Source organism: Theobroma cacao, chromosome 3 (assembly GCF_053813885.1).
Source record: "Theobroma cacao isolate CCN51 chromosome 3, ASM5381388v1, whole genome shotgun sequence".
Taxonomy (NCBI): Eukaryota; Viridiplantae; Streptophyta; class Magnoliopsida; order Malvales; family Malvaceae; genus Theobroma; species Theobroma cacao.
Genome location: NC_142641.1, coordinates 46,081,834 through 46,108,654, shown reverse-complemented (window position 1 = coordinate 46,108,654; position 26,821 = coordinate 46,081,834). Strand labels below are relative to the sequence as shown.

The 26,821-nt window shown below is 35.4% G+C and overlaps 6 protein-coding genes across 10 annotated transcripts; 2 read left to right on the top strand and 4 right to left on the bottom strand.

The window, feature by feature from the left end:
• Positions 1–172: 172 nt before the first annotated feature.
• On the bottom strand, positions 173–5,279 carry LOC18606835 (GHMP kinase family protein). Of its 2 annotated transcripts, XM_007040673.3 has the most exons (10): positions 5,060–5,279; positions 4,756–4,906; positions 4,169–4,266; positions 3,839–3,948; positions 3,698–3,750; positions 3,162–3,542; positions 2,389–2,493; positions 1,624–1,851; positions 1,172–1,294; positions 173–686 (listed from the first exon to the last, which is right to left on the bottom strand). In XM_007040673.3, exons 1-10 carry the CDS (start codon positions 5,065–5,067, stop codon positions 420–422), a joined length of 1,524 nt encoding a protein of 507 aa, XP_007040735.3. In that variant the 5' UTR covers positions 5,068–5,279; the 3' UTR covers positions 173–419. The 2 variants fall into 2 exon arrangements, with proteins under 2 accessions (XP_007040735.3, XP_017973406.2); XM_018117917.2 differs by lacking the exon at positions 5,060–5,279 and having other exon boundaries at positions 4,756–4,920.
• Positions 5,280–5,729: 450 nt separating this feature from the next.
• LOC18606834 (uncharacterized) lies at positions 5,730–8,764 on the bottom strand. Of its 2 annotated transcripts, none has more exons than XM_007040672.3 (7): positions 8,635–8,764; positions 7,979–8,193; positions 7,300–7,382; positions 6,975–7,061; positions 6,659–6,804; positions 6,411–6,542; positions 5,730–6,131 (listed from the first exon to the last, which is right to left on the bottom strand). In XM_007040672.3, the coding sequence occupies exons 2-7, from the start codon at positions 8,157–8,159 to the stop codon at positions 5,942–5,944; spliced, it is 819 nt and encodes a 272-aa protein (XP_007040734.3). In that variant the 5' UTR covers positions 8,160–8,193; positions 8,635–8,764; the 3' UTR covers positions 5,730–5,941. The 2 variants fall into 2 exon arrangements, with proteins under 2 accessions (XP_007040734.3, XP_007040732.3); XM_007040670.3 differs by having other exon boundaries at positions 6,659–6,807; positions 8,635–8,763.
• Positions 8,765–8,813: 49 nt separating this feature from the next.
• On the top strand, positions 8,814–11,979 carry VPS25 (E2F/DP family winged-helix DNA-binding domain-containing protein). Of its 2 annotated transcripts, none has more exons than XM_007040668.3 (7): positions 8,814–8,951; positions 9,620–9,727; positions 10,222–10,361; positions 10,582–10,635; positions 10,731–10,819; positions 10,929–11,004; positions 11,588–11,979. In XM_007040668.3, the coding sequence occupies exons 2-7, from the start codon at positions 9,669–9,671 to the stop codon at positions 11,707–11,709; spliced, it is 540 nt and encodes a 179-aa protein (XP_007040730.3). In that variant the 5' UTR covers positions 8,814–8,951; positions 9,620–9,668; the 3' UTR covers positions 11,710–11,979. The 2 variants fall into 2 exon arrangements, with proteins under 2 accessions (XP_007040730.3, XP_007040729.3); XM_007040667.3 differs by having other exon boundaries at positions 8,888–8,951; positions 9,626–9,727.
• Positions 11,980–12,256: 277 nt separating this feature from the next.
• Positions 12,257–16,880, top strand: LOC18606832 (SWIM zinc finger family protein). Of its 2 annotated transcripts, XR_001927267.2 has the most exons (7): positions 12,257–12,556; positions 13,576–13,900; positions 14,118–14,769; positions 14,855–15,054; positions 15,133–15,377; positions 15,470–16,589; positions 16,714–16,880. XR_001927267.2 is itself a non-coding variant. In XM_018118423.2 (6 exons), exons 2-6 carry the CDS (start codon positions 13,632–13,634, stop codon positions 16,258–16,260), a joined length of 2,157 nt encoding a protein of 718 aa, XP_017973912.2. In that variant the 5' UTR covers positions 12,257–12,556; positions 13,576–13,631; the 3' UTR covers positions 16,261–16,880. The 2 variants fall into 2 exon arrangements, 1 of the variants encoding a protein (XP_017973912.2); XM_018118423.2 differs by having other exon boundaries at positions 15,470–16,880.
• Positions 16,881–17,574: 694 nt separating this feature from the next.
• On the bottom strand, positions 17,575–21,455 carry IWS1 (Transcription elongation factor (TFIIS) family protein). The gene is made up of 11 exons (XM_018118228.2): positions 21,301–21,455; positions 20,768–21,188; positions 20,199–20,318; positions 19,810–20,030; positions 19,593–19,722; positions 19,432–19,494; positions 19,256–19,333; positions 18,862–18,953; positions 18,682–18,744; positions 18,386–18,572; positions 17,575–18,134 (listed from the first exon to the last, which is right to left on the bottom strand). Exons 1-11 carry the CDS (start codon positions 21,306–21,308, stop codon positions 18,036–18,038), a joined length of 1,482 nt encoding a protein of 493 aa, XP_017973717.2. The 5' UTR covers positions 21,309–21,455; the 3' UTR covers positions 17,575–18,035.
• Positions 21,456–22,396: 941 nt separating this feature from the next.
• Positions 22,397–25,387, bottom strand: LOC18606830 (DNAJ heat shock N-terminal domain-containing protein). The gene has a single exon (XM_007040664.3). The coding sequence runs from the start codon at positions 25,244–25,246 to the stop codon at positions 23,189–23,191; it is 2,058 nt and encodes a 685-aa protein (XP_007040726.3). The 5' UTR covers positions 25,247–25,387; the 3' UTR covers positions 22,397–23,188.
• Between the last annotated feature and the right edge of the window lie 1,434 nt (positions 25,388–26,821).

Genomic DNA, 26,821 nt, shown 5'->3' with positions numbered 1-26,821 from the left:
CTAAACAGTATGGAAAACTATTAAGGAGATTAACACAAGCTTAGATTTGCCGATATTTTTTGTTTAGGATGTCCACAGAAGGTTATAGTGCCAATGATTGCATTCAATAAGGAGCTCCCTGATGAAACAACATGATCTCCTGCTAAAATGTCAAACATTGTTCAAGAAAAAGTAAGCAAGATGAACCCTTCCCAATTGTGGGAAGGATATTTTTTTTTCTTATTCTATGTATTCATTGTTCAAGGAACTTAAATGTATGACAGTTGATTTTTTTAGAGGAGGCTTTATCTGTCGATTTAAAACCCTTCCCCAATTAAATCAATCTCCAAAACAAAGTACAATTTCTGTAGGAAATCACATTTTCCACCAAATTTTAATATGGCATTCCTAACTCATCAAATACAAAAAAGAAATCAAGCTCACTTGATATGGACTGAAGAAACCCCAGATGTAATTTCCCAGCTTCGTGGATCACCACTTTCTAAAGAAACACCTTGAGGATCTTCCCTAACTAACAAGCCCAGGACATTGTGTGAACTCCATGCATTTGTCACATTGCTGCTGGAATCCCCCAAGGTAACAGCAAAGATTGCATCAAATCCACCTGCTCCAGGAACCCCAGCCAACAAAACTCCTTCCATATTCATAGTAGCATCCAAAAGTTGAGTCTGTGATTTGGGTTCTATCTGCAATTTTAAATTCAAAAATTTTTACAGGATGTAGAACTTGAAGGTAATGCACTAAACTAAAATGATAACACAACATTTTGGAACCCATCAAAGAAGTATATCCCTACTCCTTAGCTGATAATTTTTTTTTTTTGAGAAGTATCTGATAAATTTTTAACAGGTGTTGTTGAAAAGTTTGCTAATAATTAGCCTTTGACTTTTGATAAGGAACAAGTTTTTTGGAGCATCCCAAAATAAAAAAGAGGATAGTCCATTTAGGATCTAGCAAGTTAAATCAATCAAGCTTTTGCATGCCAACAATATTAACCTCTTAATAAATCAGATGAAAAAAGGATAAAAAAAATTCAACCTCTTGCTATTTATTCTACATTTTAACAAATATGCAAATGCTTAAACATGGACATTTTATGAGAATATGGAAAAAGAAAAAGAATGACTAGATGAAAAGAAGCAAGCATCAAATCAAAGAGACAATAACCTACCGGAATGCCTGCTGCCTCTCCCATTTGTCGCATGTGATTTCTGATCCCAAGCATAGCATCCCTTGCCTGTAGCAATGCTTTAACAACTGCTTCTTTGATTGGCTCAGTAACTCCCTCCATCCACTGTCCATGCAATTGGTTTAAGAGACCATCTCAAAAATCAACATTTGGAAGGAAAGAGAGCATAATGGAGGAAGGTACTAGTATTTGACAGGACAATTTAACCAAACAATAGTTTGGTATGAGTACAGTGGTGTTATCTTCAGAAATAGAGAATCTTCCTGAGCAAGTGACTACTCCGAATAATTGGTATGACAAATATTCAATTTTTTTCTTGCTATGAGTGCAATCCAGAAAGACAAAATGTTCATTTTTTTCAGTAAAAGCGTCACTAGGAAATTATATTTTATTGTTGTTTTCTTGAGTGCTAGGGGAGTAGTCTGAGAACATACCTTTTCTGGTTTAAGCCTGCTACAGCTATCAATCACACATTTGTAAGCATCCCAATGTTCTTTGGCTAATTTGCTTAACATGTCGAGTTGTTTCTCAAGTTCTGAATTAGCCTCAGCCAGCTTTCTCCATGTTTCTTGGGATTTTTCAGGATCAGCCTTCTGCCATTTTTTAACAGCACCTACCATTGATGGTGTCGATGATCCACCAGTTCCGGGTTCTCCTAGTAACTGTGACAGCACAACAATCCTTGTGACTATAGAATACTTGCTTTTGCTAACGAAAATATTTTAACAAGATTTACAAGCCACCTTTCATTTCTTCAAAAAAAGAAAAAAAAAAAAAGAAGAGAATGAATAAGATTGAGTAATGTTTCTAGATTCAGTTTCCGATCATCCTTTTGCCCATATTGATATCCAGATCTATGTGATTGTTCCACTACATCTTCACTTCAATAATTATGCATATGTACAAGAAGTACAAGAACCATTTAGGGATTTTATCCTGACCTACTCTTCACAAATAACTTTGGCACCTAAAAATACGTAAAAGCTAGCTTTGACAGAAAATAAAGCAGAAAAATACAAGGTAAGAAAGTAATAAGGAGTGAGTTGATAACTCCTATACCTGGTAAGTGAATAACTAACAAGGAGCTAATTTGCTGAGAAGATTTAATTAATTAAGCAGAATCACATAGAGAACATACCATATATGCTCACGAAAGCATTATAATTTAAGTGGTGAATGATGAAACTCATAATGCTTACAAGTGTCATTAATGGTGGCAAAGAGAATTTAGTCCTCTTATGGTCCCATTCTCCATTTAGAATGTTGCCAATGACTTCCTCTAATGGCATTCCTTGCACTGCAACCTGCAACATTACAAGAGATCTTACAAAGAATCCCTATAAAAGTCACTAAAATTTGAGTCTACTGTTTTTTCAATGTCAATATAAGATGTTTGTGGAAGTATTCTACCCTCCTAAATGATATAGCACCAAAAATAGGGCAACTGAAACTTGTTTGAGAACAAGGTAATCTAACGGCAAGAAAGCCTTAACCAAGCCTGAGTTATATAGACCTTAATATGTCCAATAAGTGGTTAAAATTTGATAAGGTAGCAAATAAGGCAACCTATTAGGAAAAATCAAATACAAGGGAGAAATGTTTGCATGCGTTCTTTTCAGTGGGCCAGTTACTTTGTGCATTTATACAAAATATAAAAATATCAAAAAGCCATATATTTATCTATGAGAAACAGACTAGGTGGTGACCCACAAGCAGCATTGCAATAGCATTAAATGTTCAACTCATACACCTAGTATTTATCACACCTATATGATCTAGGGCGGTCTTTCAAAAACATGGTTGCACAAGTTTTATATGTACCACCACAGGCTGATTGCCCAAAGAGCTTTGGAATTCCTATTCTGGTGATTGAGATGTATTGAGATCTTTCCCATTGGACATTATTCCTTACTCCCAACCATAAAGGAGGAGAGAGAGAGAGGGAGAGAGAGAGAGAGAGACAGAGAGAGACCTGAGCAGCAGAAAGCACTTTTGGTGAAAAACGAACATAACGCTGACTCCCATAGACTGCAGAACTCACATCGAAGCCACTGCCAACTTTTCCTTGGGCAATACAATGGGCACTTTGAGCTATCATATGCACGACATCAAGATCCATGGAATTTTGCTGGTGTGGATCTTCAGACAAGGCGGAAAGGTTAACAACACCAAGGTAATGAAGTAAAGCAGCAACTACAGCAGTTGTCATTGCTGCTGATGAACCCAATCCAGTTTTCGCAACTTCAGGTTTACAATTTCCTCCATTTGATTCCTCAGCATTGAAAGTAATTGATGTAAAAGGTGGTAGAGCAGCCAACGCATCTGGTGTCAAAGGAAGTCCACGAGCTTCAATCTGTAGAAGAATACATTGCAGCTTATATTGTAGTACTTACATAAAAGAATGGGCAATGGTTACTAGAATTTACATGCCATAATAAATAAGTAGTAAATGCACATTTCAAGAGATATATTCTATAAAGAAAGTATTAAATAGAAAAGGTAAAATACCTGATTCCGATAAGAGTAAAAGTCGTTGCAACCTAAGATTGTGATATCAAGACCTGCATGATTAATTAAGTTCCAAAATTAGATTTCTAAGTTATGGTTTCCATTCAAACAAGAGAAAAAAAATGCAGCATTAAACATTACCTTGTAAGAGTAGTTTGTCTAATGCATCCTTCTTATTCTTGTCAAGAGTTGCACGTCCAGCTGCTACAGCATATTGAATCGCATTTTCTACAAAAGGGTTCCTTGATTCACTGGAAGTATATGCCAAAATAAGTAAAACAACTTAACAACCCAGTGCTGCTCTAATAATTTGACTTAAACTTGGTATAATTGTTGGAACAAAAAGAACTAAGGAATAACTAAGGTTCACTGAAATTACTGAAGCTTTCTCTAATGTCCTTCAAACTCAAAAAAAGATGCAATATAGATATGCAAGAGAAAACACACTTCCATCATATGATGAAACCTTGCCTTGAAGAGACACACTGAAGCGTTAAATGCTTCATAGACAATTTGTATGTGCTTTCTCTGGAAAGCTGAGGAGATGTTAGTTTGACATCGGTCCATGCCTGAAATAGGATATAGAGGACAAGAGCTCAGACCAAAAGTTTCTTCATAAGTAAAGCACACTCATCCAGTGAAAGTTACAATAGCATTTAGTAAATTGCTGATTAAAGTAATCAAGAAAACTACTATAGGGCCTCTGGTTTCCACATTGAGGAAAAATACGAGAATTTCAGCAGTAATGAAGTATGCCACTTGAACCATCACCTAGAAATGGGAATCACATTAAGCAAAGGGATCACCGTTATCCTATGCACCAGCAGTGAAGTTTAAAAACTCCGCGAGCATGGAATTTTGACACGTGTTCATTTCATTGGGTTAGCTTTATAATTCAGTGTCAGATTTCCTTATTTACACTCAAGTGAACATGTGATGATCATTCATAGCAGCTCGCGGAGTTCATAAAAGCATAGAAATGAAAGGAACTATAGCAAACTAGATAGAAAGAAAAAAAAAAACTCAATAGAAGCATGGAAATCAAAGGAAAAACTTACCCATGCCCAACTTTCAGGCTTGACATCTTCATGAATTGGCTTCACAATAGCGTAAAAACGGGCATTTGTACTCAGAACAATCCCAGCATTTGGCCTCTCCAAAATCAAGTACCCCCCAGTCATCAACACCTTCCCCGGAGCAGAAGCAACTCTATAAATCACCATTATTAAACCAAAATTAACTAGGCTTAAATCATAGGAATGATTTAAAGCAGAATTGCAACTACCCTTTTCATAATTCTTGCTAATCTACAAGAAATTAAACCAAATTAACAAAATTTCAGTCGAATGAAGTTAAACTTACACTTCCATTGTCGCCAACGATTAGGATTTGGAGGTTGAAAACTGGGTATTTAAATTAATACAAAAAAATTAAAGAAATTTGAGAGGTTTGGAAAGGAAGGAGAGAATTTTTATAGAGGGAAATGCTAAGCGCCGGGAAGAGCTGGGAAGCTTGACTCTGAGATTCGGTAACTCAGTAATCAACAAACACGACAAGAAGTACTTACTCAGCAGTCAGCACAACACATTCAAAGTGTTTCGCCTTTGACGTTGAGAACCATATCCAGTGGGCCCCACTCACCCACCCGACTCATACTTAGGAAAAATTGAGTTTTTTTTCCAAAAAAAAAAGGATATTTTATTAAAGCTATAATTATTTTCACTAAAAATTCCGCCTTGCAAGTTAGACCAAAATGGAAATCTCTTTTGGCAAAAAAAAAAAAAAGGAAAAAAAAAACCCTAGAAAAGATGATTTGGGTGGATGAAGTCAAACTTTGGGTATTGACAGAAATATGATAATCAGTTCATAATCACTTTCAGATAGATTCAAATTTATTGTGTTTTTCATTTTTTTAAAAAAAATTATAGTTTTCTTGAAAATTGTTGATAATCCCGTAGCTTAAATGCTTGTTGGTTACAATTTTTTGATTCATTTCAATCACAGATGAAGAAGAAAGAAAGAATTCTAAAAGTTAATAGAAGTATAATAATTTGTTGGCAATCACATTCACATCTAATCCAAAACAATATTGTAAATTAGTTCACATCTAAGTTTTCCTCTCCTCTTTTCTCTTATAAGTTCAATGGTTTTCTTTGGCCTTCTTTCAACGTTCAAGATGGAATATCCAAACCAGCTTTCAAAGAGAGTTTTACAGAGACATGAACGAAGCAGAATGCCTTTAGCCTATGGCTTTACATGTTCCCTGATAAACTGTTCTACTTGTGCTACTTCCCCGGTCAAACCAGAAGCTTCAGCGACGGTAACTTTGTTTCTGCACTGAGAGAATGCAAATGCTTCTCCAGGTTCCCCCAGAGTGAAGTCATTTGCAATATCAGCTGCTGATATTGCACTTCTTGACGCCCGCAGTTTATCACTATAAAATGGAAAAAAAGGCACAAAATTAAGTATATAATAATGAACGACCTATGGGAAAGATCACAAGTTCCCTAAAAATTAGAGAGAATGCATAAATACACATGTGTTTATGCAAGCAGGACATTGTAAGTTTCAATCTATAAAAAGTAATCTCTTGCAGAGTAGCTATAGCAAGGGGTTTATGGAGATCAAGAGGGCTGCATATGTGGGGATATTGCAGAAGAAGATAACTAAGCAAACATTGAATATGTAGAGAGAAATGAACTCGAGGCCATACATTTCCTTTTCCATTTGCTTTCTGATGAACTCCTTGGTATGTGCTGTCACTTTATCGGTTTTATTACAACAGATAAGAACTGGAATTTTCTTCTTGACCACACTTGCCTTGGTCAAAATATCATACAGGTACCTGTTGCACAAAAGCAATATTGCATCTAAATCCTTCACAGTAATCAGAAAGTGGGGTGGGGGAGGAAGGAAGAGACTTGCAAGTGTAGAGTGTGCATTATTATGGTTTATTCTTACTCTGAAGCTAAACGGCAGTTTGGTAAGAACTCCAAAGCATCAACAACAAACACAATGCCAGCTGCTTGAGGCAAAAACTCATCCAGTTTGGGCTGCAGACGAGAATGCCCAGGAACATCAACAAGATGGACAGGCTTGGTTTTGCCCTTCTGTCAAGAATAGATACAAAAAAGGGTGTGTATAAGTTCAATTGAATAAAATGATCTAAGAGCCGAAATTGATGACACAGAATGAAATAAGACTGCTTAACCCCTATACATAGTAGGAAAACAGAAAGTGTAAAGTAATCTTAGAAAACCAAGTTTAGATGAATTACCTTATAACTTTCTGAATTTAGCACAAAAGTGCCCTCATTTGGTTCCATGGACGTAACAGTGCCCTGATGTGAGGAACCATCACGAAGCTGGCACAGAAATCATGTCAAGAAAGTTATGACAACACATCACTCGGCATTTTAATTATGCTAAAAACCAATGTCACCGAATACATATGTCTTAGTAGTACATTGTATATTTGGCAGCTAACAGGACAACTTTGCTTAATTTGGTATAACATGCACAACCAACAAAGTAACACTTGAATTTAATATTTCAGATTTTGAGACTCTCAAAAGGAAAAAAGCAAATAATGGTACCGCATACCTGATAGAACAGAACAGTTTTTCCACTCCCACTAAGGCCAGTGAGTACAATGCTATTAGATTTTGTGCGTTTGAACAAGTGGACTGTGAGACAAAGAATGAGAAAAAGATTAGTAAATATAACTAAAAGTTCACACTCCAATAAGTAAACTGAATATATCAAGAAAAGCACCTCATAACAAAAATCATAGAATGCAAAATCATGTAAAGATCTAGACATCTATCGAAGTCATTGCAACCTAATAGGATTATACTGACATCTTTGCTCAACAGGAATTCATAAAATTAAAAAACACGGTAAGGCACTCCAATATAACATCTTGTAGCTTTATATTCAGTGTAAATATGTTTTAATGAAGATGATAATCTTGATGCTTATGCTTTGAGCAACTGACCAAATCTAACAAGCATCCATTTAGTTAAACCAATTATTGACTTAAAAAACCCAACAATTTCACACATAAAATATAAAAAATAAATAAACAAAACCATATTTTTTTCAAGAAAAATGTTTCTAGTTACTTATCCTATCAGAAAAGAATGACATTTCAAAATTCTAAAACGTATATAACCAAGAAAAAAATCTGAAAACTAAGGAAATACTACAAACTAATTCTTCAAAAAAGAATAAACAGCACTCTTATTCCAAGATTAATAGTTATAAAGCAATGCGGGCTTACAGGACAAAAGCAAGAGGGTAGAAACGAGCAAGACAGCAACAGCAGCATAAAGTTGAATCGGGGGTATTTGGTTCAAATACTCAATTGCTTGATGCAACCACTGCTCCAATTGATTCTTCCATGGCTCCAATTGACTCTTCAACTGCTCTAATTGATCCTTCCACTGTTCCATCCCTTCCATCGCCTGAATTTCCAGTTCTATGGGATATCAAAACCTAGAACACGTAAAACCCAGATTCAAAAATCAGTTCTTTCTTGATTAAGAGATTCTAAAATAACAAGAAAGTTTGTTCTGTTCAAGGGTCCACCGTGGCACATTATTCTTTTCTTTCTAAGTCTTTTAAACCAAGAGAGATTCAATGTTTAACATTCTAAAGTTTGAATTTTGAGTGCTCTTTTCTCTTGTATTCTGCTGGAAATTGAAAGCAAAAGAAAAAAGAAAAAAGGTAGAGACTTTGATACTCAAAATTTTTGATTCAGTAGAACAAGAACTAGCAAAATTATGATTCAAAACATTTTCAAGAGTGAACAGAAAGAACCCAAATCTCAAAAATGAGCAAATTTTAGTTTAACCTCATGAAAAGATCCCAACTTTGACTATCAACTCACGATTTCAATCAAATAGAATTCAGATGCCTGAGTAGTAAATTACGCACCTTTAACGTATCTCTCTTCTCAAAAATAAAAGAGAAATGATTTCTTTAATTTTTTTGCTGTTAGAAGAGCCAAGAACCAGAGAGTGAGAGAGATGTGAAAACTAAGAGAGGAAACAGAAAAAGTAAAAAAAGAAGGGTTTTTTTATTCATTTAAATTGCATCCAACGGTTCAGAATCAAAGTACTAAATCTAACGGTAAAACACAACTGAGCTTAAAAAAACGTGTTTATAAAACTTGACTGAAGAAGAAAAACAGACTTATTGGCAAACATCAAAGAACTCGACCAGAAAGCTGAAAACTTTCTCTTCCCGATCAGGTATAATTTTCTTCAATTTATCTCTTGTTTGATGGTTAAGAACCCACATATTCAGAAATTTGAAATTTGAGAATTTATACGAATCAAACCCAAATCTGTTTGCTTGTTTTCTTTTATGAATTCGATTTGAATATAATTGAAAAGGGGTCCTTTTCATTCCTTTATCAGCTTCACCTTGTTGTTTACTAGTGGCTGTTTATTCCATTTTAGTTAATTAACAAGCTTTTGATCATTAGTATATTACTGGGTCTTTGCCCTTGGTTTATCATCTATGATATCTATGCAAGGTGTTGGATATCGTTTCTTTCTAAATGTACAATGAATGTTCTATAATTCCATCTTATGTTTTTCTGCTCTCTATTTCTTGGGTACTAATGCCCCCAAATATGCCATCAAACGTCGTACTATTATTGAATGCCATCGATAGGGAAGATTTGAGTCCCATGCTTTGATAATTTTGCAACTGATCTGTGATTTCTCTACCGGATTTCACTGTTGTTGTTCTCTCTTTTTCTTGTTTCTTTGATTTTTGTTTATTGACGTTAGCTGTTTCTTGTTAGTTAAGGATGTTTTTGACAATTTGAACGCAGTTGGGACCCTTTAATGTTATGCTGCTGCTAATATTTTCTCTCCCGATTCCCTTCCTTCCCCTTCTTTTTCCCCTGTAGTTACAGATATGCTTTTTATGTGACATCTATTGTAAAAGGAGCATGAGAGATGCAGAAATTGGGTGATTTCAAGCTTCCCCACTTCTTCAACTATCCTCCATACTTCACGTATTCTCCTTTTCTCTTTGTCTTTTCTGTTTTTTCTTTATTCACTTTCTAGCAAAACTATGAACAATCTATTATTACTTCTAGTCACTCTTTTTAAGCAATGAAGAATATAATTTTAGGTCTTCATGGAAAAGATTGATCCTCATCTGTGAAGATAAGTTGGATGCTTTATTACAAATATTTATTAAGTTGCATCTGTATATACTTTATATTTCTTCCAATTTTTCAACTCTTTTTATTTCAATCTTCTCTCTAGAACTTCATGGAAAATATTGGTTCCCATCTGTTAAACTGGTTTATCATAAATTGCATCTGCATATGCTTAATATTTCTTCCATTTGAACACCTTCCTAGAAGATGATGTAGAAGTGGAGATCAAAAGTTTCATTATTATCATCATCCTTGTTATTGTGATGTTTTCAGTGTGATATTCATTATCCATTGTGAGTATTTATTTTTTAATAATTGGGATTGATTTTCACATATTTTTGCAGTTTGCAGCCGGTGAGAGAGACTCGTGAGAAACAGGTACAACTTTGGAAGGACCTTATTCTGGATTACTGCAGAACTCAGAAGATATTTATCATTGGGCTTGAGGAAGAATTTCCTCTGTTCTCAAATCCTGTGATTGAACGTAAGACCTGTTTCTCTAAGTTCTAGTTAAGCCATCTCAGTGATTAGATTTCTAAAGATGCATTTGTCTTACAACCAGATTTTTGCTTAGAGCATTTGTCTACTTGATTTTCATGAGTAATATATAAAAAATGAAGATATTTCTTCTGTTTTGCATTTTGAGGATTGCCTGCACTTTTTTCAAGTCTTGTTATTCCTCTTGTTTTTTTGGTCTGGTGCAGGCACTCTCAGTCATGAAGCTAGGGAGGCATTCTTCTCAGCCTTGGTTTCAGAAGGTCTTTTCTGGTTCTGCTGGTTGACTAATACAAGATTATGCTACAACATCCTTAATTTCATTGGAAGCTCTTAAACTTTAATTTTGATGCAACAGGACGTGCAGAATGGTTGGATAAAGGACATAGGAAATGTCTTATCCTTTGGCACCGAATTCAAGATTGGGCTGGCATTATTTTAAACTTTGTGAGTTAATCTTGTTTGTTTTTTTTTTGGCTATTCTAGTAATAAACTGTTAATAAGTAGATGGCATGTTCCAATCATTATTTTCTAATATGTTTGCATATGTTATTAGGTGAAAGATAATGGCTTTGAGGACAGTGTTATGACTGTTGAGGAAATACGTTCAGGGATTGAATCTCGAGGAACAGGTAAATGTACATTTCATTTGATGCTTAGATGAAGCAAATTAGTAAATGATTTTGGAAAATTGTGCTACCTATATAATAGTGTGAGTGTTATCGGAGATGATTCTTTTTTCTTCTTTTTATTTATTTTCCTTTCCATAGTTTTAGGAGAGGGTCAGACTTGTGGTGGTGTGTGGAGAAGGAAAGCATCTATCAGCTGCATGTGCCCTGGAAATATATGTCGTTCAAATTGCATGCTGGATGTGTTGATAAATGTTTCTAATGCAAGGAGAGTGGACATATTATAGATCCACAAGTCCCACCTAGGGCATAAATAAGTTTTTACCGAACTTCTTTTTTTCATCTAAATAGCAATGCTGGAAAAGAATAAGCTTTTTATGTAAAAGTTTTTGTTTATTTTTATGGTTGGTAATTCTCCCTCTCCATAACGAGCCTCTCCCCCAACCAAAAACAAAAAAAGCATGTATCATAATTCATATACACTTATTCACACATCCTTAACGTGTAAACTCACCTACTTGATGAAATTTATGTCCTAAACATTACATGCTACTAATCACAATCTCTCCCTCTTTTTTTACCACAGAGCTTCATGGGATAGATCGCACGATTTTAATGCGAGCTTTGAAAATACTAGAACAAAAGGGGAAGCTTGCAATTTTTAAGGGAACTTCAGCTGATGATGAAGGTGTGAAATTCTCTGTATAATGTTTTAAACCAGACATTCAAATACAGCCTATTGAGTGTGGCAGACAAGGCAGCCTATTGACCATCAGTAGTTCAATCAAAACCCAGCATTGTGCTTGTAACTGAAACTCGAAATGAAAAACAGAAAGCAGTGAAATTTGTCTGATGGAATGTTTATTTAACATTTAGTGTGGAGCAATTCTTTTTTTCCTTAAGAAGATGGAGGAATTGTTGTTTAATGAATAATTGACTTGATTTTATCCTACAAGCTTACCATTCACTTTGATCAAATCTTTGCTTTTTTACAGTGAAAATCATTAATAGCAAAAAAAAAAAATGGGATGTATTCTTGCAAATAGAGTTGCTTAAAGCCTAAATTTGATTAAAAAAACTTGTTACCGAGGGTCTGCAGTTGTGTGTCAAATTTTTAACAAAGTAAAATAGAAAGAATTGACCCAAACTTGACCAATCAAACTTTCAAAGGAAAAAGATGTTCACCCAGAGCCAGAGGCCAAAAGCCCACGTAACTTAACCTGTGGCCGACGTTCGACTCGCCGAGAAACGTTAGGAAAAGGCGAGGCAAATCAAACACAGCGCAGCCCTAAAAACAGGGTAAGCCGAAACCAGTATTAGGATATCTAATTCGCATCCCCAAACTAACCCCAACCGCCCCCTTTCTGCACTGTACCACTTCCTCCCTTTCTCTCTCAAAATTTGCCAAAAACCCTACAACCCTCCCTCTAAAATCTCTTTTCTTTACTTTTATTTTATTTTATTTACTCTCTCTCTATTTCCTGTTCCATCTGCAACTAAATTGGACTAGACCCAGAAAGGAATGAAGCCCTGTTTCTGCTAGTCCTGTCGAGAGGTACTCTTTTTCTACTCTCTCTATCTTATCTAAAAGACTGTTGATGAGAAAAAATTGGTTTTTGTTGGAGTAAACATCATTGTGAAGCTTGCTTATGATTATACTTAGCTTCAATGTATTGATATGTACATCCTTTCCTGAGCTTCTTGTTCCAAAAAAACTAAAACTTGGTTTTTAATTTGATGTGAAGTTGAATATGGTTAGTTCATTATCATTAGTCTAGCATTGGAGATTTAGGCCAAGACTTGATTTTTATTCCAACTTTTGCGAATTACGTTGTTAAGTTAGGACTAGTCGTATTCCTACGTAAAATTTTGCTGGTTAGCTGTTGCTGGTACTTTTCAACCGCATCTGATTCAGTCTGCTATAGTTCGAGAAACTAATCGATTGGTTCATGTTTGGAGTCTGCGCTGTATGGTCAAACAATATATCTTGATGTTGAATAGGTTGCTCTCTCTTCGGTGAATTTATGGTTTTTGTTTTGTTTTGGAATAGTTTAAGGGAAAAGCAAAGAATGTGAATCTTCAAGTCTGAGTAATTATACTATCATTTGATGCATTTAGCTTCGTTCAGTGTATATTTTCAAGTATCCTTGCCATGTCCAAAATAACAAAAGTTAGATTTCAATCTATTTTAATATCCTATTCTTGCCATAGTAGTATTTGATAATTGATTTAGATGTGATACTGATATGCGAGGGGGCAAGCTGTTAAAGTTTTGGTGCTTCATGGTTTGCAGCTCTAACTCTTGCTTACCTTAAGTTGAAGTTTTAAGACCTATTGAAGAGAAGATGTGGACATTATTTGGCTTTAATGGTTGAGTATGAGATTTCCAATAATAAGAATTTTCATTTGCTGACTAGATTAACTATGATCCTGTTTCTTCAAGCATGTCTCTTTTGTGAAGATAAAAGTTATTTATGGGAAAAAAGAATTTATAAAATGAATATGGTGGCATGTTTTTTAAATTTTATCATTGTTATTTTTTGATCATGTTAGTCTCTATGCTTAATTTTGCAGGTATGCTGCTGAATGTTGGCTTGGTTTTAAATTTTAAAGGTTGAAATAGTCTGTAGATGGAGATAGTTGAATCCATACTTGATATTCCAGTGCAAGATCCACCAGAGGAGGAGTTCTCTTCTGCTGATTTGACTTGGACAAAGTTCGGCGCAGCTGAGCACCATGATGATGTAGCACTCATTCCTTATGCTCGAGTGGATGAATTTATAATTGGAGAATGCTCCAATGTGGAATGCCCAACACGATTCCATATTGAAAGGGGACGGAAACGATCAAAGGGCAGTTTAAAGGAGTATAAAAGCGATGAATATTTGGAATATAGACTGTAAGTTTGACCCATGCTTATCAATGTTTTCCATTTTTTTCTCATTTATTTCCCCACTCTCTGAGCATCAGAATCTTGTCTTTTGATTGATTCTATGAAACAAAACCCTGATATATTTCTTTAAGTGTAGATGATATGAAATTTCTTTTTGTCATAAATATGAGTTCTACCTGAGGAGAAACATTTGTTCTTATTATTTTCCCTTTTATATGTGAAGATATTGGTGTTCCTTCGGTCCTGAAAATTATGGGGAAGGTGGAGGTATATTACCTAGTCGAAAATATCGTCTAAACACCCGAAACCGGGCTGCTAGACCTCAATCCATGCGGGGATGTATGTGCCATTTTGTAGTGAAACGTCTTTATGCTCAGCCATCACTTGCACTTATTATATACAATGAGAGACGCCATATAAACAAATCTGGTTTTGTCTGCCATGGGCCCCTTGACAAAGATGCCATTGGCCCTGGTGCCAAGAAAATTCCATATATTTCCAATGAGATTCAACAACAAACAATGTCTATGATCTATCTGGGCATTCCTGAAGAAAATGTGCTAGAGAAACACATTGAGTGCATTCAACGATACTGTGGTTCAGATGCAAGAGTTAGTACCCTTGCTTCCCAATATGTCCGCAAACTTGGGATGATCATTAAGAGATCTACCCACGAGTTAGATCTGGATGATCAAGCTAGCATCCGGATGTGGGTTGAACGCAATAAGAAATCTATATTTTTCTATCAGGACACATCTGAGACAGATCCTTTCATTCTTGGGATTCAGACAGAATGGCAGTTGCAACAGATGGTTCGTTTTGGCCATCGCAGTCTTATTGCAGCTGATTCAACATTTGGTATTAAAAGGCTCAAGGTAAAAAACTGATTGAATTGTGTTTGCTCAGAGCTTAAAGAATGCTATTTCATTTGGTATTACATGATGATGTTTCTGAATGCAGTACCCCTTATGCACCCTTCTTGTCTTTGATTCAAGACAACATGCATTGCCTGTTTCATGGGTCATTACCCGCAGTGTTGCAAAGTCAGATGTGGCTAAATGGATGAAAGCTTTGCTTGATCGAGCTCGGAGCATTGAGCCTGGATGGAAGATCAATGGTTTTTTGATTGATGATGCAGCAATGGAGATTGATCCCATAAGGCAGGGTATTTTTGCTTTAAAGTTTGGTTTGTATTGAATGTATCACTTTCTTACTCTTGATTTTGGCTATTTTATCAGGGATACTTTTTATTGTCCTATCCTATTTTCTCTTTGGCGTGTTCGTAGATCTTGGTTGAGGAATGTTGTTAAGAAATGTTCCAACATTGAAGTTCAGCGGGAAATTTTTAAGCGTCTAGGTGAAATAGTTTACAGCATATGGGGTGGCATCAATACTTCAGTTGCCTTGGAAGAATTAATTCAGGATTTTGTTGATCAAAATGCCTTCGTGGAGTATTTCAAATCCTCTTGGGTGCCTAAAATTGGTTAGATCTCTCTCGCTATTACACATGCAATGCCACGAAGGTTCCATGTCTAATACTGCTGTTGTTGTTCTTTTTTTTTTTTTTCACGACAGAAATGTGGCTTTCAACAATGAAAACTATTCCACTTGCAAGCCAGGAAGCATCTGGTGCCATAGAAGCCTACCATGTGAAGCTGAAAACAAAATTGTTTGATGATTCACATCTTGGTGCACTTCAAAGAGTTGACTGGTTAGTGCACAAGCTGACAACTGAGTTGCATTCAACATATTGGCTTGATCGGTATGCAGATGAAAGTGATTCTTTTCTAAATGTCAAGGAGGAATATATTGCATCTACGTCTTGGCACCGAGCGCTGCAAATTCCTGATTCTTTTGTTACCTTAGGTGATAAGGCCAACCTATTTGCAAAGGTAGCAAGCCAGAAAGACATCAGCATAACACATTTAGTTTGGAATCCTGGATCAGACTTTGCTTTCTGCGACTGTGCATGGTCAATGCAAGGTAATTTTTGCAAGCATGTAATCAAGGTGAATATGATGTGTGAAAATCGTGAAGGGTACAAACCTTCGATGTCTTTTCAGTCATTCAGAGAGATATTGATGGATCTTTTAAAGAAACCAATGGATGACTCCATTGCATTAGATGAGTCAGTTGCCTGGACCCACCAGATGCTGGATCAAATCAAACAGCTTGTTGAACTGAATAGTTCAAATGATATTGGCATTGTGGTAAAAAATATGCCATTGAAATGGGTTTCTAAGAAAGGCAGAACATTTGTTGGTATACCTGCTTCCCTTCCAGCTATTCCATCTAGTTCCAAGAGCATCACGAAGAATCTGCAGAAGAAGAATCGAAAGCGGAAAAGATTATCAAGATTAAGATGATCATCTAAGTTGTTTATGTAGGTCAGCATTTAGCAAACTTCAGACCCTTTGGACTGGAACCTCTGTTTTGAAAATAATGTTTGTTTCCATGCTGGATATCATCATCCTGACTCCATCGCTTGAATTATTTGATGGGTAACACAAGCTATGTTAAAATAAAATGAGTGCACTTTGCAACCTCCAAAGATGGATTTGAAGGACAATATGTCTATCTTGCTGCGGTTGCCAGTGTAAAGACAAAATGAACTCCAAGATGTGTCCGCATATTCATGTTCTTTCCAACATTCATTTCGGGGAGAAATTTGAAGGCCAACATCTTGAAAAAGAAGGTATCTATCTATGTTATTGAGATTTGCTTCCGAATTTGGAAACCCAAAGTGTTTTCCCCTAGTTAATCTTGTCATTTCTGGAGCTATATATATATTATTTTGTATATTGTCTTTCCTTTTTCAGGAGGCCCTTAAAGTACTTTTTTGTTCTGGGAATAGAGACTATGGCATAAGGCATCTTGCCAATGGACAATTACAAAATCATGTATAGACTGTTGAACATTGAATGTGAGCTGCATAGAAAGATTATATTATAAGATAATTATTTAATGGAAGATATGATTACACTAATTTTTCTTGCAAGCCATTGATTGCTTCCCAACTTGTATAATAAAAGATTAAATATCATTCATCTCATTTACATATTTGTTGACATTTATGCATGTGCAAGCACCTGATACATACATTCAACGTATTAATCTAAGTCGAAATATAGAGAAGTGTCGAGATAGTCTTTAGTTCTAAAATACATGGAAATATGACAATTGGTTTTAGAAATTTAGAATCGAAATGTTGCTTGAAATTCAGATGTTATGTGTCATGGCCTCAAAGGGAAATCAAGAATTTCATATAGAATGAAGGGTATAATTAAACATTTAGGTATTATTCACAACATTTTAAACCTATGAGGCTATGAGACCCTTGAACGATATTACAAATTGATATGAACCGTGACCCTATGATTATATGGAAAATCCTAATTCAAAATTACAATAAGCAGAGCCTCTACAGCTTGCAAGCTTGAAATAGTAACATTTTCTTGAATCAGCACAAACGGCAAACAGCCCAAGTTAAGGTCTTGCTTAAACAATAAAAAGGGTAGCTGAACTGCATCCATCTAATCACTGCAACTGCGGCCTTACGGTTTAAGGTTTTGTTTTTCTGCTGGGGGAATTTGAGATAATATAATAAATTGGAAATTTGTAGCATTGGTGTACTTATTATAAATATGAAGCCTTTTACTCTGATAAAGAGAATTTCGACATTGCTTCAATTTCTCAATGCAACTTTTTATTCTTTCCCCTTTAGCAAAGACTAATCCACACTGAGAACCATATAAACTGGCCACTGCAAGGTCCACAACAATGGTTGTTTGTCCCAAAATTCCTTGAACATAAAAGGTAGCAATAGCATCAATATTGAAGCTAAAACATTCAAATTTAACAAGTATTAAGATTCGACCACATTTATCTCCGAACCGTGCAGCAGCCGATCAATAAAATCATCAAGGAAGCTGAACAAGGTTAAATGGCCGCAATCTATCATTTCCAATATTTGGATGTAAAATAGAAACATTTGCATCAAGGACACTTGAAGTAGCTCTCTTCAACACAACAGAAAGCTCATATAGGTCTTTGCAGCCAAGCGTCACTGAGCAGCAAATTTAATGGGATTGGGCTCACCCAGTGCATCGTTCTTTTCTGCCAATTCGGGTGTGCAGTAAAATTACAGGTATTTGAGCATACCACGACCCTCAACACTAAGTTTAGTAGCCTGCAACTGCTTCTTTTTTGGTGCCTTCAACTGCAGCAACTTCTTACTCATCTGTCATGAGAAAGTTAACATATTATTTCAGAAAATATAGTGAAGAGGGAATGTAGAGCATTTGGAATGCGTGTTGCCAGATTGTTCAGGTATCACCATGAAGTAAATACAAGGAGTGTTGCAATCTTGATGTTCTGACAGCTAAAGGAACAATAGAGGTGAACATCCCCTTTTGTTTCGTTAATCAAGTAACCTTTTCCAAACAATAAAACCAAAACAAAATTAATATTAAGGAGAGTTAAAAAAAAAACCTTTTGACGACGCTGATCTTGTACAACTTGTTTCGCACGTGCTCTAATTTCATCTGGATCAATCTTAGACTGGGGACGCACAACAAAATCCATTGGCGTTGCTTCTGGCCTTGAAGCATGCAGCCTTGAAGAAGATTCTGTCCTTGAAGCATGTTGACCTGATGATGATCGACCAGACTTGTGGTCTCTGTAATTTTTATAACCAACAATAAGGGTCAGAGCATATAGAATCAGACACTGATGTGAACCAAATGAATACCAGGACAAATATAACTAAGGAAGTAATTACATCTTACCGAGAAATATCCAAATCAAAATCACCATCTCTAGATTCCATTGCAGCAGCTCTATTTGCAGGTCTATAAAAGAATTTGAAAAAAATTAAAAAGAAATGCGGATGGAAAATGTATGCACATGACAAAATTGGTTAACATACAAGATGGCATATTTTGCATAAAACTGATTACAAAGGGTACCTTTTGACAGAAGGCCTTCGCAAGGGAACCCTATCATCATCAATATTTCTCATGTCCTCAAACCTTGTGCTCTTATTAAAGATTGGTCTACTCTGCATTATGTTCAAAATTATATAAAAGAATTAATACCCTGGACGAAAAAGAATTTCATGAATATACATAAAAGAACTTGACAAACAAAATTTTGATGAAAACCAAGCTATTACTGAAATCACAACCACTAAAAAGTCAGATGAGAACTATACTCCTATAGGCAACATGCTAATGCATAAAAAATAAAATAAAACATAAAGCCCACAGGGAATGACAATTGCCAATACAGATCTAAAGAAGATGAGAAAGCAAAGGGGGAATCCTAGCATATAAACAACCAGGAGCTTAAACCGACACATACCCATTTATCGACCAAATCCTTAGCAAGTTTTCTGTTGGAAGTGGTTTCCTCATCAGATTTTGATAAAAACATAATCACCTGTCCAAAAATTTTGAAAAAGAAAAAGGTCTAAAACCAATCCAAGATACTTTGAACATAAAGCTGAATGTGATTGTTTCTCTAAGGTGATTACTTACCTTTCCAAGACCACTCCTCTTTAGTTGCTCCCTTCTATCATGCTGCTCTAGATCAATTGGAAACTGCATGAAGAAAGCAACATTTCACTTTTTCATATAAAAAAATGTACGGCAATGACCATTACTAAACAGGGCAAAACAGAAAGAAGGCCACTCTATACATCAGTCAATATCCTCAAAATTGCTGCACGGATATTTATATTTGGTAAGCTTCCATCAGGAAGGGGTTCGAGCCAATTCTTCAACAAGGTTAAAACTCCATGATCTAAGAATTCTGGTTGAAGCTGCTTCCTACACAAAGAGCAATTTAAAAGAAAATAAGAATGATAATTGCTAGGCCAATACATCCAAGCCACATTAACTTGGCAAGCAGCTTACTTTGAGAGAACCTCAGTAAGAAGTGGCAACTTCTTGAGTTTATTAATCGCGGGCTTCCCTTGTCTATTAAGCTCTGCATCTTCTTCAGCAGTTACCTCAAGCTCAGCCATAACATTCTCAACCAGTAATGCAATTTCTGCAGGGCTTTTCTCATTCTTCTTTCTTTTTTTACCCATCTTGAATAAATCCTTAATCTCAGGATCCTCACCGTCTTCCTCTGCCTAAAAGATCATAAAAATGAACCAGAAAGCTTAAAAAGAACAAAACTCTTCAAAACTTATTTTAAGCGACCAATGAATTGTATTTATAAGTACAAAATTCTATAAATATCACAGCAAGCCAACATGAAGACAAGCATACATGATAGCCATAAAAAGATGATTGACAACCTGAGGGGCATCACCAGGTGACCTTGCTTCATTGTCACTCCCATATCTGTCTGCAGGGTCAACACCACTGTCATCTATGAAGTCATCATCATCCATAGTCCTAACACCCTCTTGATCATTCTATCCAGTGCAGAGAAAATGGACAAAGAAAAAACTTGGTTAGCTTTGACCTCATTTTATTTTATTCCAAAGCAGAAATTTGATCACAAACAAACTATCTTAGTAAGCAACTTAATATAATTAAATAGAAACATATAGGGGAGAAACAGAATCATCAATGACTTCAAAAAATAGAAACAGGTTAAAGTAGCTTTGTAATTTATCCATGGAAAGAACTATAAAAATTCATGTTCTACCAGTAGCAATGATAATGATGAGCCTAAAGCCAATATTTTGACAGCTATTCTTAATCATGTGAAGATATTACTTCAAGCTTGTTCATTTCCATACACACATAAAAAATAGAGATACTGATGTCCTTTAAGATGAACATATAAAATAAAAAGCCAAACCACCGAAGCCACAATCCAATCAAACAACCATAATTCAATTAGCATAAAAAAAATTACCTCAGGATTAACCCACTCCCACATCTCATTCACTTCCTCTGACTTCCCCAACTTCGCAACAGTTCCTTTTTCACCACCACCCCCATACTTTTTCTCCTTGAGACTCTTCTCCTTCTTCTTCCTCTTCCTGGCATCCGACTCCGATCCTTCCCTCCCAAAATTGGCATCTTCATCTTCATCTAACAACTCAGGGGCATCCATACTCTCTTTTCCCATAGAGCCCCCTTTCTTGACCAGTCTTTTTCTCGGCTTCCCGACCTTATCAGTATCGTAAACCGGCGTCTGCGACCGTTCTCGTCGGCCCCAATCCTCCATGTCATCCTCCACGTCATCAAGAAGGTCTTGTCGCGGCTCCGGAGAACCGGGGTCGGATTGAATGTCGTCATAGTCCATAATCGGCTCTCCTTCCTCATCGCGATAACTACAAGAGACCCAAAATAAAGAATTACCCTAAAAAACCCTAGTTTTTCCACGCAAAAAAAAAATCGATCAAATTCGAACCCAAAATTCAAGAGAAACAAGAGAAAGCTTACGAATCCATGGCGATGGCGATCAATCACGGGCGCAGAATTGAATCTTTCTTTTTCTTTGATTTTCTGTTTGGGGGGGGGGAACGAAGAAACAGAGATGTAGTATAAACTGAGCGGGGGACGAAATTCCTTTTTCACGTCTCACCCGCCAAGTCGGTCCAATCGGAGATCCGGCCCAAATGGGGACGGTTTTTGTTTTTTCTCTTTACTCTTTTATCCGCTGGGACCCCAAAATATTCACGATTAACCAATTATATGTGGGCTTGATAGTCGTTTTCTAGCTTCTTTATATTTTTAATAATTTTTTATTCAAAGAAAAGAAATAGTCAATCACTAAATCGAACATTATCAGATGTCGAAATGTATTTTTTAATAATTTAAAATTTATTATTATTTTCTTAAGCGTAGTATCCATACTTTATAATATACATATATAATTACATATTTATCAAATTAGAGGAATCATGTCAAAATTAAAATTGATGGTTTGAGATTACTAGCTTATAATTTTTTTTCTGGTTTTCAATTGCATAATTAAAATAATGATGTTTAATCAAAAGTATCCTAATAATTCAATTACTTTCATTTATACTTTAAAAAATTTATTTCCGACGATTACAAAAGATTTTGACACAAAAAGAAATGAAAAAAGAGAGGAAAAATAAGTGGAAGGAGTTACAAACTTATTATTAGTTAAACGTATGAGAAAATGAAAATTTAAAAATAAATTCAAATCGTCATTTATAAAAAAAATAATATTACATTCATACCCTTCATTTATATTATTTATTATGAATTTATTTAATATTTTAGTAATTTTTTTCTATCATTTAACTCGTGACACCAAACTTAGTAATTTACTATATTTCTATATATATATTACTAATTTTAATATTATAACATTCTTGAATTCTTTGTACTTCAAACCTATTATTACAATATGTATAAAAACTAGTTTTATAGGTCAGAACTACTCTAACCCAACCACCTGGTGAAAACAAAAAAAAAATCTATTATAGGATTCAACTTTGATGGGAATTGATATTTCTCACACACAATGGAGGTGACTAGAGCAAGAACAATGAAGAATTCAACAAGGTTATCATTGAAAATGTTGCTCCATGAGATTATAGCCTATAGGATTTACATGGCTGCCATAACATTGCAGTCAACTTACAGATCTTTGACAATGTTGAAGAGGTAATGAATTGAAACATGAAAAGCAAACTTACAAATCCATCATGAAACTGAAATTATCAATGCAAATCATATTACATCATTGAAGGACAGGTACAGTCTATGCAGCCTGAAGGCTAAACCAGTTGAAAGTCCAGAACATTGAAAAAAATACCGGAAATGCAAGTCAGCGGAACTGATGAATGAAAGAAGCTCAAGACAGCCTGTCCTCTGGTTCCTTTAAGCCTAAATGCTGGAAATTTTGGAAGCCATTCGTAGGAGATGGACCAGACACCGTCTTGTTGGCTATTGCCTCCAAGAGAAACCTGTCAAGTAGTTTAAGGGGCAGGAAGGGAAGATCAAGTACACCCTGCGCCCAAAAGAACATCATAAAAATACAAAGTTCTTTACAAGTGCAGGAAGCAAAAGTTTCTATCCGCACTCTACAGTAACTGAAAATCATGAAACAGTTGGTAAGAGAAAACTACTGAATTAATAAAAACCAGGATGGCTGCTCGCAATCTGCCTCATCAGAATTTAGAAGGTGAGAAATATTTGCAGCACCTATTAGAATAATGTGTTGTACCCTGTGGAAACTATAAAGCAACTAAAATTCATTACTTGCCTCCTCAGGGTACTTAAACTTACATCTAAACAGATCCTCCAAAATAATTAGGCAAAAGCTATACAGTAATCAATTAAGGTTTCTGAAATATCAACTTTCCAAGCCAATAGCAAGAAGGTCGGGAGGAAGTGAAGTAGGATCAAGTTCCCAGCAGTCTTTCAAAAGATCAGGGACATCATCGCTAGAAAGCTTTCGAGCAGGAATCTGATGCGAAAACAACCGAATATCATCTTTTTCAAGCCATCTAATAGCCTGACACCCAATCTCCTGTCTTTTAAATATTGTCCTGAATCCATCAACTTTCTCAAGATATGCCATGCTCAATCCATGAATCTCACTGTAGGGAGTTAAAAACACAACTATGTCATAGCAGTGTTTATCTCTAGCTGAAAAGTTTCTTCCTGCTGCACCTGATTTAGCTTCATTATAAAGTGCCCAAACTGAGCCCTTCTTTGGATAAATCCTATAAAGTTCCTTTGCTGCCCTTTCACATTCTACCATGTGTGAAAAGATATTCACAGAGTTTATGGAACTCTTCCTGGCGGCCTTAAATCTCCCACAAGATACATGAAATCCCCTTTTCTCCCAACTAATCAATCTGTCATCCCCGTTATTCTGAAAGTCCAACCAACTCATCTTCAATTCAAAAGGATTTACTGTAAATACTTCCTCAATCAAACCATAATGCCTAGGCATTCCATCATCATCATCATATATAGCCCACACTTGCCCTCTTTTAAAATTCCTCTCCAATCTATCTTTATCAAAATCATAGAAATCTGAATCCTCCACAGCCATAATCTTCATGTCCCCACTCTTTGAACCACAACGCTTCTTAATGTCCAACTTCACTTTCTTTCTTGAAGTCCCTTGCTTTGTGAGCTCTGAATTTTGATTCTTCTTCCCACCTTCTTGAGTCCTAGCTTCCAAATCTACACTTATTTTCTTAGTTGCACGTGTCATAATCCCCAAATTTCCACTCATCTTTGAAGGTCCTTGACTCCCAATCTCAAAGTCCTTACTCTTCTCCGATGCCTTCTGTTTCTCAATCTTTGAAACTCTATTTTTTGGAGGCTCACGTCTATCTCTTTTCTTCTCCTTTTCACCTGCCTTGTTCACCTTTTCTTTTAGATTCAATTTTTCCCTTCCTTGATTTGCCTTTTGCTTCATTTCCCACTTCATTTCTGCAAGTGTCATTGTCTCCTCTGCAACTTTTACCCTCTTTGACCTTGATCTCTTCTCCTCCCCATCATCCACCTTCCCGGCTACAGACCTTGCCAATACCTCCCCAACAGTACTCATCCTCCTCCTCAAAACCCCACTCCTCAATCTCCCCACACCCCACCCATCATCACCACCACCTCTCTCTTTCTCCTTCAAATTCTCATCACTCACTTTCCTCCTTAACCCCACACTCCTAATTGTCTCACCACTACCCTTTTCCCCCTCCAATCCAACACTTTTAACACTACTCATTTTCTCCTTCGAAACCATCTTCCGCTTCAACCTCTCACTTACACTGACTGCGGCCACCACCTCCTCCTCCTCTGTACTTTCACCGTCACCACCTTCTCCGTCAACCTCCACTGCCAAAAAGCTCTTCTTACAACTTGGGCAGACCAAATTATGCCCCAAATACTTCCTTTCAAACTTATGCAACAACCTACACCTCGAACACGCAGTCCAAAACGTCTCACCTACTACACCATTCTCTTCCAACCCATCAACCCTTTCCTCCTGAATCCTAATCCTAAGCTTCATATCATATTCTTTCCTCCTTATCTTATCAGAAAATATCCTAAACCCTTCACCCACAAGCTTAAACGCTTCTTCACATCCTAAATATGGGTTCTTGTCAGGGTGCAAAATCAATGCTAGTTTCCTATATTGTTTCTTGATTGAATTTATGTGGGAGAAGGGTTCTACCTGGAGGATACTATACCAGTCTGGAGAAGCGTCGGCTTGGGAGGCCGCCCGGAGAATTTTAAAAGCAGTGAGCATTGAGGAGATGCCTTCTAGGTTTGGAAAAAGACGGTGAGCTTTCTTGGCATGTTTTAAAGCTGATTTCAGGTTTGAATTCTTGTACTTGGTTTCTGCCAGAGCTTTCAGGCGTTGTGCTTCCTGCTCTGCATCTGGGTCGGGCGCCATATCTCAGATAACCAGATTGAGAGAAAGAACGACCAGCTGTCGGGAGAGAAACCGAGAGATGATTTTCTTAGGTTTCGGGTGCTCTCACCACTCACCAAGGCTTCGGCTTGTGTTGGTTTGGTTGGTTTGAGTCTCCTAGTAAGAAAATGCCCCTTTTTTCAAAAGAAAAATAATAATAATAATAAAAGACTTAAAAATCAAATTGAAGTAGGTTAATTCGGATAATTTTTTCAATCTTGTTATTAATCGGTTAATAGAGAACCTATTAACTTGTTTTTAAGTTTGAGATTGATTTTAATTTAATTAATTTAACGTGATTTTTTATTGAATTCAGATTAATTTTTTTGATTTTGGTATTAATCAATTAAGAGGGAATCTATTAACTTGTTTTTAAGCTTGAGATTAATTATTAGTTTGTTTTTAAGCTTGAGATTGATTTAAGTCAATTTAATACGATATTTATTGAATTCAATTAATTTTTTTTATTTTGTTATTAATCGATTAGGAATGAATCTATTAACTCGTTTTTTAAACTTGGGATTGATTTTGATTCAATTTAGTATGATTGTTTAGAGAAAATTATAAGGAATAACTTTTATGATAAAGGGCGTTTTACAAATAATTATCAAAATAAATTTAATTACTTTTAACAATATTTAGTCATGATTTGATAGAAATACATCTGAAACTATTTCAAATAAATTAAACCATTTATCACAAATTATTTTCATTAGTGTCTTTGATTTCTTTCTCACCATCTAACTCTTACTAATTTATTGATTTATATTTTCAGTATCCATTTGCTATGCTCTCGATTTATCTCTTTCACGCTTTCAATACACTAAGCGAAAAATATTGATGTGCTTAAGTTGATGTCTATTTGGAAAATTTGATTTTTAAGTATTTTGAATGAAACTAAAACTGTATAAATGATCACAAATGTTTGAAATAGTTTTTAATTATATTAATTCGAAACTTAAATACTAATAAATTTAAGAATTTAAGATTGATAAATCTAGGGTTTCAAAATGATTTTTTTTTTCGATTTTTAGTCAAAATAGATATTTTAAATAAAAAAATTTATGTTTTGATTTATAAAGACATGTTAGAAAACACTTTAATCGATGCAAAATTGTCAAAAAAATAAAAAAAAAATGAAGAGAGTTGAGAGGATTTGAAATTTTGGTTCATAAGTAACATCAACATTTTAAACATTAAATTGTAACAAACTTTTTTTGAATAACAATAATATTTTTTTAACATGGTGTGTAACAATAATATTTTTTCAAAATGGCATATAACATGTTTTCATGACGTGTAACAAAAATATTTTTTTTGAATGTGTAACAACTTTTTTTAATTATAACGTGTGTAACATGTTTTTATACATAACGTGTAACAATAATACTTTTATAATATGCGTGTAGACATGGTGTGTAATATTATTAAGGATAATTTTGTCTAACTTGATTAAAAGCATTTAAAAGTACAAAGAATGTCATTTTTTAAAATGTTTTATCTTTGAGGATTATTTTTTTAAATGTCTCGATATTTTATTGAATTCGGTCAATTTAG